Source organism: Elgaria multicarinata, chromosome 21 (genome assembly GCF_023053635.1).
Source record: "Elgaria multicarinata webbii isolate HBS135686 ecotype San Diego chromosome 21, rElgMul1.1.pri, whole genome shotgun sequence".
NCBI classification, from domain to species: domain Eukaryota; kingdom Metazoa; phylum Chordata; class Lepidosauria; order Squamata; family Anguidae; genus Elgaria; species Elgaria multicarinata.
The window spans coordinates 1,207,505-1,225,495 of record NC_086191.1 but is presented as its reverse complement, the minus strand read 5'-3'; the positions used below and the strand labels follow the sequence as shown (position 1 = coordinate 1,225,495).

Genomic DNA, 17,991 nt, shown 5'->3' with positions numbered 1-17,991 from the left:
TCAGGACCTCAGTGTCTGTCCCAGGATAGAAGAGCTTCCTAGAGAACAAGATAGAACTTCTATGGATCTTGGCAAGTTTTGGCTTGGCCTGATGCTGCACCATGTGTCCAGGTGGGCAAAACTGGGTCAGATCTACAGCACCCAGCTTGTCCACCAAGGTGTTGGTAATGCATGAGCTATCTTCTTTGGCATTCTGTCTTGAAGAGTTGCTAAGCAACTTATTGATTCAGAAAGCTGGTTTCACTTGATTACTTGGCTGTCCTGGAGAGAATATGGGCAAGCGCATTCTCCAGTACAAAGAGCTTGCAGGGAAGTGGCAGAGAGCCACAGACCCATCCAGGAATCCATAAACTTTAGATCATTGGGATAATAATAACAATAACAATAATAATAATAATAATAATAATTTATTTCTTACCCACCTCTCTCTTTGGATAGAGGCGGGGAACAACATTAGTAAGGGAATCAACACAGCTTTAAAATTCTTGATTTTACATTGATCTGGGTAGGCCTGCCGGAAAGGCTGCTTCCCTAAGAGGGACGGAAAGAGTCTTATACCTGATGTCATATTGCGTTAGAGAGAAAGTCTAAGTGCTTCAGTGCAGTATGAAGTTGTGGGCAGCGTCTTGCCCATCTCCCATCTTAGGAGAAGGGATGCAGCCTGTTCATGAGGCACTGCACTTTTGAGGTACAAAGCATGGGGAGACAGGAATGAGCCAATCGCAGCAACAATTCCACCCCAGGCTTCAAACCTTGGAGGAGGGCTGGACACATTATTCTCTCTGGGAAAGGGGGAGAGGGGTGCTCCCCATGGTGCAAACTCACTTGTGGAGCCCTTGGCCAGTCAACAGACTCTGCTTCTCACTGAGATGGGCCATCCTGTGTTTAGAGCGGTACCACTTTAGACTGCAAGTGTGAGCTCACGTGATGGAATTTTCCTCCAAACCAAATAAATAAACCCCTGCACATAAAAAGACTATTGTGTTAAGCAGAAGGCTCTTAGCTTAGTTCCTACCCTGACATGCTAGTTTTCTTTATGCAGGAAAGTTTTTTGCTTTTTTTACTTTTGCATGGAGAAGCATTCAGTCTCATGACCTGCCATCTGAAGTGGCACAGCCCAGACACAGGTTGGCCGCCTCAGTTCGGTTCAGACTTGAAGAGGCCTGGCACTGCTGCATACTCCAAACACGTGGAAGGAGGGGGAGCCTGGTTTGCAAAACGAAAGGGGCTCGTGGGTAAGAGGAGATGAATCATCTCCCCACTCCGCCCGGACAGTTTACCGCCCTGCAGCCTTTCCCTAAGTGCTTATTTTCTCTGGGCTGACTTCCACGCTTTGGAGGCTCTGCTGGCAGAAGCTGCAGGCGAAGAGAGTCCAACACTCTGAGTGCTCCATTTGTTTGTAAAATTATATATACACACACACGTGATACATGTTTGAGGCAGTTCAGGGTTTAAAGACATTACACTCATCATTGCATTTCCATTGGCCCAAGAGCAAGGCCTAATATTGCAAGTCTTATGATTATTCAGGATATGCAGAGACCAAACACATGAACTCTCTCTCTCTCTCTCTCTCTCTCTCTCTCTCTCTCTCTCTCTCTCTCTCTCACACACACACACACACACACACACACACACACACACACACTTTCAGTTGTGTGTGACTCCAGGGCTGGTGCTACCATTAGGCTAACTAGGCAGCCGCCTAGGGCGCAGACCTCAGAGGGACACAGTACGGCGCTTTAAGGGTCACAGTTTTATACAAATTAGCTGTTTTAAGAAAAAACATAATAAAAGAAAAATATAATAGTTCAGAAACTCTTCTTGGACAGCTGAATCGAAGTTGGCAATTTGGGAGTGTGTGTGCAAGTAGCTCGCCTTGCCTAGGGCGCAAAATAGTCTGGCACCAGCCCTGTGTGACTCTGGAATTCTGTTCTCCTTTTGGCACACTTGAAACCAAACAGCTTTGCTTTATGGGTGGGTTTTCTTAATTGTAGGTGGAGATGAGAAGATTTAATTAATAAGTTATGGTTCAGAAATGGGAAAATATCCCTGGGTTCCACCTGAGATTGAGGGTACATCTACACTAGCAATATGCATACATTTTATACCAACTTGACTGTCATGTTTTCTCCCAAAGAATCCTGGGCACTGCAGTTTGGTGAAAGAGCTCAGAAAACTCCCAAGCACCCTTCTCAGAATTACAGTCCCCTGAAAACTGGGGATTACTATTAAACCAGTATGTGCTGCAAGTATTTTCTGAGTGTATAAGGGTAGGACAAGTGGCAAAACCCAGCCACCAACCCAAGCAATTCAGTCGAAAGTCACAGTGGGGGTAAAATAAACTCAGAATGTGTTGTGTTATTGAAATTCAGTTACGTTAGTACTATGTACCACATGGCAAGTCTGCAAGTCTTTTTTTATTCTTCTGGGGAGAATTTCGGCACAGCAAATGTATTTTCTGCTATCAAGTCAAGATCCTGGGTTCCCACACCACTAATTCCACTTTGAGGCAATCTCCTGGGACCTGGCAAACCACATTAAGGACATGGTTGTGAGTATTCACAAGACCAGTCCCATGGGCCGAAATCCAGCAGGGAAGTTCCATGGTCTGGCTTTTGCACCTGCAAAGAGGTTGATGTGGATCCGCCTTCAGTTCGCCACTGCCGAAGGTGTCACAGCTCATGCTCTCTTGGGACAGGGAGAAGGGAATGGGTTCAGCAGAGATGCCCACCTCTGGATTTCTACGGGCGACATTGCATTCCCCACCCGCCTCCCTGCGTTAGCTCCGTTTACGGTCAGGGTTCCCTCCATCTGCCTGCCTCTGCTGCTGTCCCCTTTGTCCTCTTTCTGGGCCAGTCACAGAGCCTCCCACCCGCCCCACGGCTGGCTGCCCCCTGCCTCCTTTTGTCCCTTCCTTGGTCCCCCCTCCCCTTCTCCTCCGCTTTCTCCTTGTCGGTATCTTCCCCGCCCCCTTCTGCCCTGCATGCTTTCTCTCCCATCCTTCCATCACTGTTTGCTCCCTCCCCGCCCCCCAGCCTCTTAGACCCTCCCCAGAGAGGCTTGTACAACAGCATTTGTCCCCAATTACGGCTCCGGCTTGCCTCGGTTTCCTTCCATCTGCTCCCAGCATGGGCTTCCCCCTTCCTTTGTCTCTTTGTCTCCATGACCCCTTTGTTTCACCTTTCCTATTGCATTAGGCTCCATCCCTCTCCTCCCCCTTAGCCTCCTCCTCCTCCACTACCACCACCACCCATTAAAGCAGGGAAGACTAAGCACCCCTGGGCTGAACACTCCAGTAGCCAGCAGGCTTCAGCTGGGAGCTGCAGAGTCACCGGGGCTCATAAAGGGGCCCTGGGTGATGACAGCAGATTTTTGCAAGGCAGATTCCATGCCCCAAAGCAATTGATCCTTTCTGTGCAGGGTTTTGACGCACATACAGGGAGGGAGGGAAGGAGGGAGATTAGTCCATTAGGAACAGTATCCCGCTCCCTCTCTAACCATACTGCATTTACATCCTCCAAAGCGCAAACCAGCCCTGAGTTGATTTCACTGGCTTTTTGCCAGCCCTTGCCAACTAGAGAGGAATTTCTAAAAGCACACCTTGAATCTTACTTGGGATGGATCATTTATCCCAGTTCCACGAAATTAGGGGAAGAAATAATTCAGTTTTGTTTCTGGGTTGTTCTGTCTTGGAAAATTAAGCTGGATTTCCAGTGGGTATGGTGCAGCAGTTAAAGTGTTGGGTTTGGGCTGGAGAGAACCAGGTTCAAATTTGCCCTTCCCCATGAAGCTTGCAGAATGATCTTTGAGTATAGTCACTCTCTGTTAGCCCAACATACTTTGCAAGGTCGTTGTGAGGATGGGTTGGAGGTGAGGACCCTGCAGGCTGCCTTGAGAAAAGGCAGGATATAAATGCAACAAGTAAATAAATAAATTTGCCTCCTTCACCAAAGATTATTTTATATTTATGGTCACACTTGGAACAGCCACTTCCTTGAGACAAATTAAAATCACATCCAGGTGACCAGGAAGACAAGAAATTGTTTGGCTACAAACAAACACAGTGGTCACACCGGGGCATATGGGCTAATTAAGAGTGGGGGGAGGGCAGCTAGTAACTGATTTGTTTCCAATTAACATCATTAATTTAGAATGGAACAGGATGATGAGAATTGCAGGTATTTTTATCCCATCCACCTACAAGGATCCCATTCTCCATTTTTTATGCTCACAACAACCCTGTGAGGTTAGGCTGAGAAACAGTGGCTATGCCAACTGAGTGAGCTTTGCTAGGGTGGCCCTATGAAAAGGAGGACAGGGCTCCTGTATCTTTAACAGTTGCATAGAAAAGGGGATTTCAGCAGGTGTCATTTGTATATATGGAGAACCTGGTGAAATCCCCTCTTCCTCACAACAGTTAAAGCTGCAGGAGCTGTACTAGAGTGACCAGATTTAAAAGAGGGCAAGGCACCTGTGATGAAGAGGAAATTCCTTTTTCAGTACAACTGTTAAAGATACAGGAGCCCTGTCCTCCTTTCCATAGGGTCAACCTAAAGGCTTTGCAGCTGTGCATGAATTAATGCAGACAGACAGAAATGACGTCATGCCCTAGGGAGAAGGTGCTGCAAACCTCCCACCATCTCTGACCCAGGAGAGCCAGAGGGCTCTGCCTCCCTTGACCTCTGGCATTGGTGTGTGGTTCCCCAGCTGTGTGCATTTCCTGGCTCCCCCCTGCCTGGCTTGCAAGGAGGCTTCTCTGAGGATCAGCTAGAGAACCAACAAAAGTGGGAAGCTCCTGTCCGCTGCCTCTGTGGCAGGGCTGCTCCTGCTTCCCTTGGGGACCCCCTTTATGCTTTGCCCCCCACCTTTCTTCCTCCTACATCTGGGGGCTTCAGCAAGGTGGGATGCTCCCTGTATTCTGCCCCCATCATGCATGCACACACACACACCTTGCAGTAGTGTCAGGGTTGAGCCAAAGGCCTCTCAATCAGTCAAACCGTAGCTCTTGTGAGATGGTCCTGAGGGTCCCCCATGAAATAAAACAGAATTTATTTATTTATTTATTTATTTATTTACATTTATATGCTGCCCCATAGCCGAAGTGCTCTGGGCAGTTTACAGAAGTTAAAAACAATTAACATTAAAACAGATATACAAAATTTAAAACCACTAAAAGTATAAAAGCAACAATATCCATTTAAAACAACTATTCTAGGGCCAGTTATAAAACCAGCATATGCTGTTAAATGACTGGGAAAAGAGAAAGGTCTTGACCTGGCACCGAAAAAATAACAATGTTGGTGCCAGGCGAGCCTCGTCGGGGAGATCATTCCGAAACTGGGGGACCACCACTGAAAAGGCCCTCTCCCTTGTTGCCATCCTCCGAGCTTCTCTCGGAGTAGACACCTGGAGGAGGGCCTTAGATGTTGAGCACAGTGTACAGATAGGTTCATGTTGGGAGCAGCGTTCCATCAGGTATGGTGGTCCCAAGCTATGTAAGGCTTTATGGGTTAAAACCAGCACTTTGAATCAGGCTCAGAAACGTGCAGGCAGCCAATGCAAATGGGCCAGAGTTGGTCTGCTCGAACCTTCTGGTTCCAGTTATCAATCTGGCCGCTGCATTTTGCACAAGCTGCAGCTTCTGAACCATCTTCAAAGGCAGCCCCACGTAGAGCACATTGCATTAATCTAATTTGGAGGTTACCAGGGCATGGACAACTGAAAGGTTACCCCTGTCCAGATAGGGGTGTAGCTGGGCCACCAATCAAAGTTAGTAGAAGGCACTCCGTGCCACTGAGGCCACTGAGCCTCAAGGGACAGAGATGGTTCTAGGAGAACCCCCAAGCTACGAACCTGCTCCTTCAGAGGGAGTGCAACCCCATCCAGAACAGGTTGAAACAATTAGTGGTTTGTTTATTTTAAGATGTTCTTGTTCTGCTCTTCAATCTCTCTCAGGAGAGTTTACACCTGTGCTTGCCAACCTGATACCCTCCAGATACATTGGTCTGCAACTCCCATAATTCCTTGCTTTCCAACACATCTGAAGAACACAGGTTGGGGAAGGCAGGCATGAGCCTTATGTATGTTCTAAAAGCCACCCAAAGTCATCTCAACCACATTGTGTGTCAGCAAATTCCATTAAGCCCTATATGGCTTGGGTCCAGGTTATCTGAAAGACCGTATTCTCCCTTATAGAATCATAGAGCCTGCCCGTGCTTTGAGATCTTCTGGGGAAGATCTTCTGGGGAAGCCCTTCTTTCAGTCCCATTTAGCCTGGAGAAGAGAAGATTGAGGGGAGACATGATAGCACTCTTCAAATACTTAAAAGGTTGTCACACAGAGGAGGGCCAGGATCTCTTCTCGATCCTCCCAGAGTGCAGGACGCGGAATAACGGGCTCAAGTTAAAGGAAGCCAGATTCCGGCTGGACATCAGGAAAAACTTCCTGACTGTTAGAGCAGTGCGACAATGGAATCAGCTACCTAGGGAGGTTGTGGGCTCTCCCACACTAGAGGCATTCAAGAGGCAGCTGGACAACCATCTGTCAGGGATGCTTTAGGGTGGATTCCTGCATTGAGCAGGGGGTTGGACTCGATGGCCTTGTAGGCCCCTTCCAACTCTGCTATTCTATGATTCTATGATCTTCACAGGTGCGCTTGGTGGAAACATGGGAGAGGGCCTTCTCGGTGGCTGCTCCAGTGCTCTGGAACTCTCTTCCCGGGGAAGCTAGACTGGCTCCCTCCTTGATGTGCTTTCGGAAGCAGGCTAAGGACTTTTAAAATTGTCATGTATTTTAAATAATAATAATAATAATAATAATAATTTCTTACCTGAAGATAGAATCTTTTGGGTGATTCTCAGTTCTAACATTATGGGAGACAGAGTTCTGTCTTTCTACTTTATCCACATCATGCATACTTTGATTTACTTCTTTCACGTCCCCCGTTAGTCACCTTTCTGCTAAACTAAAAATCCCCGAAAGTGGTAACCTTTCCTTGTAGAGAAGTTGCTCCAGCCTCCAGATCATTTGGTTGCCCTTTCCAGCTTCTTTTCCAGCTCCACAATATCCTTTCTGAGATGCCAAAACCAGAAGTGCATGCTGTACACATCCTCAATGTCTTTCAGATTTGGGTCTGACCACTAATCCATCACCTTTCTTTCTGCCTTGTCTTTAAAGGTTGCAAAATCAAAGCTCTGAGGGCAAAGACCAACACCTACATCAAGACTCCAGTACGTGGCGAAGAGCCTGTCTTCATGGTGACCGGACGACGAGAGGACGTCGCCATGGCAAGGAGGGAAATAATTTCTGCCGCTGAGCACTTCTCCATGATCCGGGCCTCTCGGAACAAGGCCGGTACGGCCTTTGGCAGCGCCCCAACCTTGCCGGGACAAGTCACCATCCGGGTCCGAGTCCCATACCGCGTCGTTGGCTTAGTGGTGGGACCCAAAGGAGCCACCATCAAGCGAATCCAGCAGCAGACCAACACTTACATCATCACGCCCAGCCGGGACCGGGACCCTGTCTTTGAGATCACAGGGGCACCGGGCAACGTGGAGCGAGCTCGAGAGGAAATTGAAACCCACATAGCCGTCCGGACAGGCAAGATCCTAGAATACAACAATGAGAATGACTTCCTATCCAGTAGCCCTGACTCGAGCATGGAGAACCGTTACTCCGAGGCCTGGCGGGTTCACACTCCAGCCCCTGGGTGCAAACCTCTTTCCACCTTCCGTCAGAACAGCCTTGGGTGTATCGGCGACTGCTCCGTTGACCCTGCCTACGAGACGCCCCGGCTGAATGACCAAAACGATTTCAATTACAGTTACCTCTTTCCTAACTATGGTGTCAACAAACAAGATCTCTATTATGGGGTTCCAGAGTCTGGTGCTCCTTTGTGGGCTGGGCAGGAGAACACCAACCCTGTCTCAGTCCTCTTCTCCAAGCAGCAACGATCTAGCAATACAAGCACCATTCATCCCAACTCACATCGTTCCCCATCCTCATCGATCCAAGAGCCTCCCCTCTCTGGGCTTCCTAGAAGGTCTCAGGGGGAGCCCTTGCAAGGGTTTTCCAAACTGGGTGCATCTGCCACCACCCGGACATCCCTCTCGAGCAGCCGGGAGTGCATGGTGTGCTTTGAAAGCGAGGTGACGGCCGCCCTGGTTCCATGCGGCCACAATCTCTTCTGCATGGAGTGTGCGGTGCGGATCTGTGAGCGGACCGACCCAGAATGCCCCGTCTGCCACGCTGCAGCCACTCAGGCCATTAGAATATTTTCTTAAAAAGAGAGACAGACAGCATTTGGGGAAATGGAGCGGGGACAGGGAGGGAGGGAGAGAAATGGCAGAATGAAAGACATCTGAAGAACGAACGAACAAATTAGAAAAAAAAGATGATTAATTTAAAGAAGAAGAAAGAAATTATTTTAGGAGCAATGTATGTTATTTTTAAAGAAAATAGTGGTAATGATGATAAGATTAAAATGGAGAAGCCAGAAATATTTGGGAAGGCCATTGCAACACAGTAATCTGCGGTGCCATTTTTAGATGGAGAACTCTTCACACACGCAAGTGATTCTCAAGCAACGCAGGAGGTGACGTGGTGACGCTTGGGCAGGGCCCGCAGCTCCTCCCAACCGCCGAGAGAAGTCATGACTGGAGAGGCCGTGGGGGTCTCTTCTCATCCCACAAACCCAGCCTTGGTCTTGGGCTTAACGTGGTTTGACGTGGCTGGGACTTCAACCTGCCTGGTGTACAAAAGCTCAGAAAGACGTTAAATCAGGAAGGTAAACAGGAAAGAAAGAAAGAAAGAAAGAAAGAAAGAAAGAAAGAAAGAAAGAAAAGAGAGAAACCATCAACCTCTGGGAACCTGATCATAGGAGGGCACAACTGTATTACCTCAAACATTTAAAAAGAAAAAGAAGCAGCTAAAGACCTTTATATTCTTTTTCCTCTATTTTTTTCCTAAGAAAAAAATAATAAAATGAAATAAATAATATTTGAGCCAGTGAAGTGGGGAAAAGAGGGTCTGAAGAACCCTTTAGGAAAACCCTCCTGGCCGCTTTGAAATTTTAATTTTGAGTCTTCTGAGCCACCGCAAAGGTTTTCGAACTTTTCTTTTTCTATTTGAGCAGGGATTCATCTAATAAGAATCAGGAGTCACTAACAGGGTATTTCCAAAACAAAAACAAAATCTCTCACAAACAAGCAACTCTTCCAGTTTCCCATTCAAGGGGGAATAGTGAAGGTTGACATCCTTGTTTCTGCATTTTGCTCCTCATGCAACTTAATACAATTTCAAAGGTATATATATATACACACACACACACACATAAAGAGAAACATTTTTCTTTCTTTCTCTTTTGTTTTTAATAACAAATTCACATCAAAACCTAAGAAAGACGATCATGCAATACTGGCAACGCAGCCCACTTAAAACCAACCTACAACCCGACAGAAAGCAAAAAAGAATATTCAAATTAACATGTTTATATATAATTTTGTTGTCTTTTTAAACTGGACCAAAACTTTTGTTACTCAAAATCAAGTAAAGAGATAAAAAAGAGTATTTCCTTATGGACCAAAACCTCTTTTCACTTGTCCTCATCTGGATCTTCCTGAGGTTGCCTAGTTTTATATATTCTATTTTTTTCAGAATGAAGCAGACACATGCTCAAAAAAGAAAAAAAAAGGGAAAAAAAGAAAAAAATAATATTGAATTGCCTTGTTGAACATCTTTAACCATTTCAAGACATTTGACTCCTGCTTTTGTTACATCAGATACTTTGTCAAACTGTTGGGAGTTGGAGAGATGAGCGCCAGAACTCGCCCTCCACCGCCAATTCACGCCCCAGCAACATAAAGTAGGCAGGTTTCTTCAACTTGCTACCTGGATGCCAAATTGCCAAGATTAAAGGGGTGGATCAAAACAACCGAGTCACTCTTCACACGTGTGTGTGTGTGTGTGTGTACGCACACACCCACACACTCACTCATACGCCTTTTCCTCCCATTTCCCCTTTTTACATTTGCTTACAATTCTTGGACCCTTATTTAGAAGGAAACTTTGAACCAAGAAACTTTGCAACTTGTTAGACATGGTTCTAGGAGACAAGAGATTCTGAATATTTTTGTCCTTGTTTAGTTTACAGGAGACTTATTTTCATCATAACTAAACATTCTTCTTGAGCATAATCTCCTTTTCTCTAGCCTGAACACCATTTTTTGACTTCTCTTGATTTGTCCTAGATTATCCTTAACCATCTACAGCACTGGGTGTACTCTTGTGCTAAATCGAATTTCAAAATTCTACCCCAAATTTTGCAATGTCGTACAAATTATTTTGCATAGCGTCATGCACTTCTCTTCGCCTTGGGAAGAAGTCCAGAGCTATGCATGACACCAAAGCTTTGTCCCTCAGACACAGGAGGTCTTGTTGTGACTGCCTAGCTCACATAGCTTCTGAGATTTTGGCACATCAGATCCACTCATTTTCAAACCCATTTTTGCCTCCTGATTTCTCATGATGCCAAATTCCGTCTTGATTCCATGCATGCGCAGTGCAATCACAGAATCGCAAAGAGTACGTGCAGTCCTGCCTTCCGACCATTATTTATTTCGGCAAAAGCCTGAATGGCGTTCTGCTGAACGTGACAACTGAATATGATCCATGTTCCAAGGGAGGGAGTTGGGGGTGCAGGGCTTGAAGGTTTTTTAACTGTGACATATATATATATATATATATATATTTTCCAGGAGTTGAAAATGCAAGGGGCTGAGATAAAGGATGATCACCTCATAGGTTCTGCACTATTTACTGAAAAGATAATACTCTGCTAAAGGGGACACTGTCAGCTCAACCGTGGGCCTTCCCACCCAGGCTACAAGCTAAAGGGGATTTGTTCCACGTTGCAGTTTTATGCCAGCATCTGGATGTAAAAACATCCCCAGATCAAAATGTTTTTCATTTTTTACATTCAAGTGAGCTTTGCAACGCGAGCACAGGTGCTCTCAAACCCAACTGCAGAGTACAGCCACGTCTGGATGGCAGTCCCGCATTTTGGACTGGATTGAGTCAGCCAGCGAGGGAAAATGGGAGTATTTCCATGGCAAACCCAGATGAATTCCCTCCATGAGAGCGAAGGCTGACTGTTGCAAGGAGGACCATATGGGATGGCTGAGTGGGACGGCCATCGGCCTCTCGGTTTCCAGAGCCGGCAAAGTGTCTTTGTCACCCAGATTCATCCAGAGTTGCCCTTGGTTTCCACGCCACGGGCAAAGGGGGCTGGGGCCGCACCCTTCTGTTCTGGCAGCTCTCCTGGCCTGCCAGCAAAACAACGTTCTATGCATTCCTTTTGAAAACCTGCAAAGACTTTACAAGTTTAGTACAAGCTGGTCTCGTGGGTTTTTTTTGTCAAGAGCAAACCCCTCATGGATGCCATTAATTCTGACAGTCTCCCCTTTTCTTTTTTTCTTGAAAAAGGAAAAATTATAATACTTGTTTTATTAAGTAGGATTGTATTAATCCCAGTAGAAGAAATGGGGGAAAGGAAAGGGGGCCGGGGGGAGAGAGAGAGTGGCATTTTCTTTTTGGAGAAAGCAAGCAAGAGGTAACTAACGGATATCGATCTGATTCCATTGGAGTAGAGCGGCGGGGGGTGGGGGTGGCGGCTTGCCTACTCCCGCCCATGTAGATAAAACGGGGTGGAGGAAGAGCAAGCGGATGTTCAAACTCTCTGGGCAAAGGGACGGAGATGCCTGGGACAGGAAGGAAGCTGCTCTGTCCAACGGCGCGCCCCATGGGGGGCAGGGGCTGGAGATGTTCTTTGGATTTAGTTGTTCTTGGCGGAGTGAAGTCTGTTTCGTAGTTAATGTGAGAAGGTTTTCGGTCAATGTTTTATTATTTTATGCCAGGCAGTGGTGGGCGAAGAACAGAGGAGGACAAGCCTCCTTTTGTGGAGAAATGTGTAATTGGGGTGGGGTGGGGGATTTTAGCTCTGGCCCTCGAGGGTGAGTAGGGAACGTGTGGAAAGATGGTGCACGGGGTGGGGGTGGGGGTGGGGGCATGTGGATCAGTTCCTTTCCTCTGTTTTTCCCCATTGTCTCCTTATCAAGACGAAAATTTGAAACTGCCTCCCCACCCCCACCCCCATATGCACGCATGATGAAACAATTAGAATATTCCCCTCTTTTTAAATACAATTAAAAACCTAAAACCCAAACCAATATCCACACTTGCTAATTAGAAACGGAAGCGGTATGTATCCTGTCTCAGAACAAAAGTTGTTCATGATCGAGGCAGGTCTTACCAATCCAGCTTTTTAAAAAAGAAAGAAAGAAAGAAAAACAGATCTGTGGTGTTTTTTTTAGTTCCAATAACCATTTATCTATCTATCTAATCTATATATACATATACATATATATTAAAAGAAAGCCTGATGTAGCAACTCTAGTTTAATAGCAGTATTTTAACTTCCATCTTTTAAAAAATATATATAAATATATAAATATATATATTTCCTCCCACCTGCCCTCCTTGTTATTTTTAATGGAGCAGGAAAAAAAGAAAATGACCCAAGTTGCAGAACCTGAGTTGCGAAACCGAGAGCTACCTCTGGTCTGAGAGGGGGGGGCTGCATACTATTGGTGGGGGGAGTGAGGATGCTGTACGGGGCACCCACCGACCCACCCATTGGAATTCCCAGGCCTCCTTACAGAAAGGGGATGGGAATCAATTTGCGTAATTACTTCTTTTTTTAAATATATGTATATATAAATATCTTAAAAGAAAAAAAGAAAAAATGCCCATGACCTTAATTTTTTGCTCTGACATGTATCTTCCTTGATAGGTATGTAGAGATGGCTTGTTGGTCTGATTCACCAGCAATAAAGATGACAGAAACTGATGATAATATTATTATTATTATTATTATTTTTAAAGGCAACCCCTCCAGTATGATAGGATGAGCTCTTGGTAATCTGGGAACTTTTAAATTCCAATCTGTGCCAATCCCCAAATTTGCACTGAGATTGTCAGACACCCCCCCCCCCCTCCCAAGAAAAAGATGTGTGGGACGCGTGGCTGCTACACGAAGGGCCGGATCCTGGGTTCCGCCCTTGGTGGCATCTCTGCAAGAGCTGCCAGGTGGCGAGGTGAGGCACATCTTCTGCCCCAGATCCTGATAGGCAGCTGTCAGCGGGACCAATGCTCTGACTGAGTAGAAGGAAGCCCCTGTATAGCGTGGGGCTGCACTGGTGTTATATGCAGCTTAAATTCTCCCTAGGCCTTACTGTTCTCATCATCTTGGATACCTTGTGGCAAAGAGAAGCATTTGTGTCTTCAAAACTGCCATCAGCCACAGGTGAGGCTGCTCAGATGATGGGGATCTAAATTTCCACTTTATTCTTACTAAATGGAAAAATGGAGTGTAAGCTGATCTCTTCTCATCATTATTTTTGGCTGGTCTTCTGGAGAACAAAAACTGGGCATCGGGGGCAGGGGGGCAGAAGATTCTTTAGGGAAAGCTGTGGTTTTTCAATTGATTGGTGCTGATATACCCGGAGAGTAGAAAGTTGGATCAAAATAGGGCAAACCTACCACGTCCGTGCCCATTGCTGCAAGGGATCTCTGAGGTAAAGTTACATCAGCCTCCAACTGTACTTCCACACAGCCAAATTCACCTTTGCCCAGCCTAGCAAAATACAATTCCATGCTTTGGCCAATGGCTTTTCATTTGGACCCAATAAAACCCACATCAAGGTGGAGATTGGCTGCCAGGTTGGTCTGCAAAGGCATCTCCCACTGCTGTGTTTTGTTGTGTTTACAAAATGTAGGGTATCAGCAAAGCAACGTAAGTTCCTCTGCTGTTGAAAAACTGAGGGGGCTGAAAGATACGAACTCATGTGACTGTGCAAAGCCAGTGAGTGAACCATTTTTAGAAAGACAATTAAATGCAAGAGTGATTCTGCTAGCAACAACCCTTCAATGTGGGGAGGATCTGGTACAAAATATCATTCAGCAATGTGATGGAATCGGAAATACTGAACTATAAATGGAACGTTGCTGACATGGAATTTGTTGGTGGGGTGGGGGAGGAGATTGATCTGGAATTTGAAATTCTGGAACCAAAACTGGAGCTGTGGCTTTGAGAACTGAATTTCAAAATGTGGATCTTGGAATTAAGATTTAGACCTATTTTAAGATTTTAAAATTTAAACTCTCAGCAAGTTGTTTGTTAACAGGGAAAAGGGCAACATTTTGGATACTAGTCAGTCTTTGCTTCATTGTCTTAAGTGTCAAGAATATCACAACTAAAACATTTTTGGGCTATCACCTGATTACGGAAATCTTAGTTGATTAATCAATTAACTAATGAAGTAATAAATCTGCATCAATTTGCATCTGAGAAAAATAGTTCTAAAGAAAAACATATCTGTTTTTAGATTATGCATACAACTATTTGCCAAGAAGAAGAGGCATGGCCCGATCTCTTCTAAGGTGGCATTTGTCAGTTTTTGTAAGTACTTGTATTAAAACTAATTTTAAAAGAATTAGACTAGGTTGATGATTAATGAGGGGCCAGCTCTTTAGTCATTCAAATGCTTTTTAATTGATTAATCAATTAATCGTGTCAATTAATTGACACGTAGTTTGAACATCATCAGAATTTGCTGGCTTTGATGTGAAATTTCAGTCCGCTCTTTTGAATTTAACGTCAGCATTTTTTATGGAATTTCAAATTGGAATATCAACTCTGGGTGCAGTGCAAAGCACAGTGGATCGTTCCTTTCAGCTCTGCCCATATGGGGTTAATTGTTAATATATGCATTGGTTGGAACAGAAGACAAATGCCAGGCATGAGATATTCAAAGCCATTGTTTAGAGGTATCGTGTGTTGGTGTAAAATGGGTGGGGAGAAATGTAAGGGGGGTGATTTTCAGTTATCATACTATGATAACAGCCTAATTGACAAAGTATATAGAGAATAGTATTATAATGCATTAAGAAATCAATTCGGAATTATATTTAAATGAGGAGACAGCAAAATGATTATCCTATCCAGACTAGTTGCAGAAGTATTTTTTAGCGGGTGGGGTGTCTATCTCTTTCCCCCCCTCTTTTCTCTTTCTCTCTCCCTCACACACACACACACACACACACACTTCAAAAGATCGCCAGCAATGCAGTGGCTACGACTGTTAACACTCTTGAATCAAATCAACAGCAACAAACATTTCAGTCTTTGGTTCCTTTTCATTTCTTTGGCCTTGATGTTACACACCTGGTTGTTTGGGTTTTGTTTTTTTTAATGGAGAGGGGGGGGAAAGATGAAAAAAATTAGAACATTTCTTTATAATTTAATATTCTATTTTAATAAATGCATTTATTACATGTAAATGTAGTAAGGAACTGGGCTAAATAAAAATACTTTTTATTAGGTAATTTATTATAAGGGAAAAAGGATATTTTATTTTATGATAAAGTGATCCTTAAAAAGATTAGAATGTTTAGAATATATGTAGGTTAAAAATACATTTGTATCCAGAGTATTGCTTAAAAAGTGTTTTTAATATATGTTTCATTTTTTTCCTTCCTCTTGTGTGTGCGTGTGTGTATGTATAAGTGGGTAGTTACAGTAAGAATAGCCCTTCCCAGAAACAAAAAGCTGTATCACAAAGTTGTATTTAAAAATGATTAAAAATGACTAATATTATAAATTGGACAAACGAAGTGCCACTTTAAAAAATGCAAATGTTTGGCTTTGATTTTAAATAACCCCAACCTGACCAACGTTTCTATAAAATATAGTCAAACTGTTCGGTTCGATGTGAAAATTAAGCACACGCTTAAGAATTTAACTGCATAGAACTTCATTAAGCTGCAGATTTGGGAGAAACTAGGTCGGTTCCTTTGCTTCTAGGTACATCTGCTTAGACCCATGATCACCACAACCCACCGCAGGTATGTTGTGGCAAGTGCCCCATAGCTTCTGAATATTCCAGCTGTGACTGCAGGTTGTCATGTTGTCCAAACACGTCGAGGGGTGACGGTTGGCAATGGTTAATGAATTATGTAGAACCCCCGGGTGGTTTTAGGGCTGAATATTCAAAACAGCCAGCCAGCCGCACTGCAGCCCTCCCTTCAAGGAGTGGGCTGCTTGATCGTGTGAACTGGCGAGAGTCAGCATTTGTAGGGCTTAGTGCGCAAATTCTAGGACCAACACTAGTGAAGTTCTCTGCCTCAGAGCTCCCTTCAGGCTCATCTGGGAACATGAATTCTTCCAAATATCAGCCTTTTGGATAGGCAGTCAGTCAGAGGCCCCTGTTTGGGCCCGCACAATTGGGATACACCCAGGACTTCCCTTTGGCCCTTTCCTGGCTTAACAGAGAAGGACTCACTTCAGCAACGCTCCCTCCTCAGTTGCTGATTCTTCCTATGGTCAGCAAGCCAGCCAGGCATCTTCATCAGAAGAGTCTGACTCCAGGGACCACCACCTGTTCCTATTACAATAGTCAAAAACATAATGTCGAAGCAGGCACGAGCACTAGAAAAGATGAGACAGTGTTTCTCTTGGATCTTCACTCTCGGTCCTTTTGCCAGTTCCTACCCACCTTCTACATGCACATCTCATCTCTCGAAAGGAGCTGGGGAATGGAAAACCAGCAGCTGGATAGGACGCAAAGTCGGTCCATTCCGACCTCTCCACTGGCCATTCATCAAGGATGCAGACAGTTGCAAGATGGGGGGAGACTTGGCTCAGCAATACTACAAACGAGGATCTTGGAATTGTTGTAGATCGCAAGCTGAATAGGAGCCAACAGTGTGATGTGGCTGCAAAAAAAGCAAATGCTATTTGGGGCTGCATTAATAGAAGTGTAGCTTCCAAATCGCGCGAGGTCCTGGTTCCCCTCTATTCGGCCCTGGTTAGGCCTCTTTTTTAGAAACCAGCCGAGAGCCGAACTGTTATCTTAAGTGTTTTATTGCTTTGACTCATTAGCCAGCCATAAATCTCTGGCCAAGCATGCAGTAGAGAATTGCTGCTGTTGCAGAGGTAAATTGAGAGAAACACAGTTCTTTAAGGGGAATCCAGAAGTTCCATCCAAAGACAAAACCAATCGATACAGAAGTGAAGTCCTACCAGTCCATGTCGGAAAGCCAAGCAGGAGAGCCGATATAACGGAGCAGAGAGCAAAACGGGAGTCAAAAGTCCAGTCCACGTCGAAAGCCAAGTCAGTCATCCAGAATGCAAGGGTCCAGCATCCAAGCGAGGTAAATCAAGCTGGTCCGGGTCCAGAATCCAGGGTCCCAGTCAGGAGGCAAGGCAAGCAAACGCCCTGGCTATCAGGAGAGCAAAAGGTGTTCGCCAGGCCGAGCCAGCATTCGGCTTCTTCCTTTTAAAGCTCTGCCGGTATGACCCCAATCCCAGCTGTCCCTCATTCCTCCACCCTTTGACCCAGCCCCTTATTTAAGCTTGGCATCTTTTCCCTGCTGGTTCTGCAGGCGCATACTTCATCTGACTGACTGCGTCTGTTCTGCCCTTTTCCTACGCCTCCTTTCACAGGGGCTGGGTGTGTTCCTGATCACACAGTCTATGCAGATGTAGTTACAGAGATGTTGAGTGGGGGCAGGTGAAAGGGGATGAGGTCTTTTCCATCCTGGATGCAAACCAAGCCTCCTTGGAGCAGCAGAGGAGCCCAGCTGGATGGGAGGCGGTCCAGCACCATTCCATGGACCTCCGTCTCCGACTCTGCCTCAAGAGAAACAGGCAGAGCAAGGTTCTGACTGGCCTGTGGCTCCCCCGAAGGACCCGCGTCCTCCACTACACGGCTTCCCTCTATCTGTGCACTGGTCTCCAGCCTGGCTGTGGGGAAGGAAACACCCTCTACCTCTAGTAAGTTTGCCGCTGCCTCGTCTGAGAAGGCTTCCTCGGGTGAAACCCTAACAATCTTGAGTCCTGTGTCCAGTTCTGGGCACCACACTTCAGGAAGG

At 45.5% G+C, this 17,991-nt stretch overlaps 1 protein-coding gene across 2 annotated transcripts in view; it reads left to right on the top strand.

Annotated features, from left to right (window-relative positions):
- The window catches only part of MEX3A (mex-3 RNA binding family member A), a 28,719-nt gene extending 20,434 nt beyond the window's left edge, over window positions 1–8,285 (top strand). For both annotated transcript variants that reach the window (XM_063145902.1, XM_063145901.1), the window contains one exon: window positions 7,180–8,285. In XM_063145902.1, the coding sequence (XP_063001972.1) occupies window positions 7,180–8,285 (1,106 nt within the window). The remainder of the gene's footprint in view (window positions 1–7,179) is intronic.
- The last annotated feature ends 9,706 nt before the right edge of the window (window positions 8,286–17,991 follow it).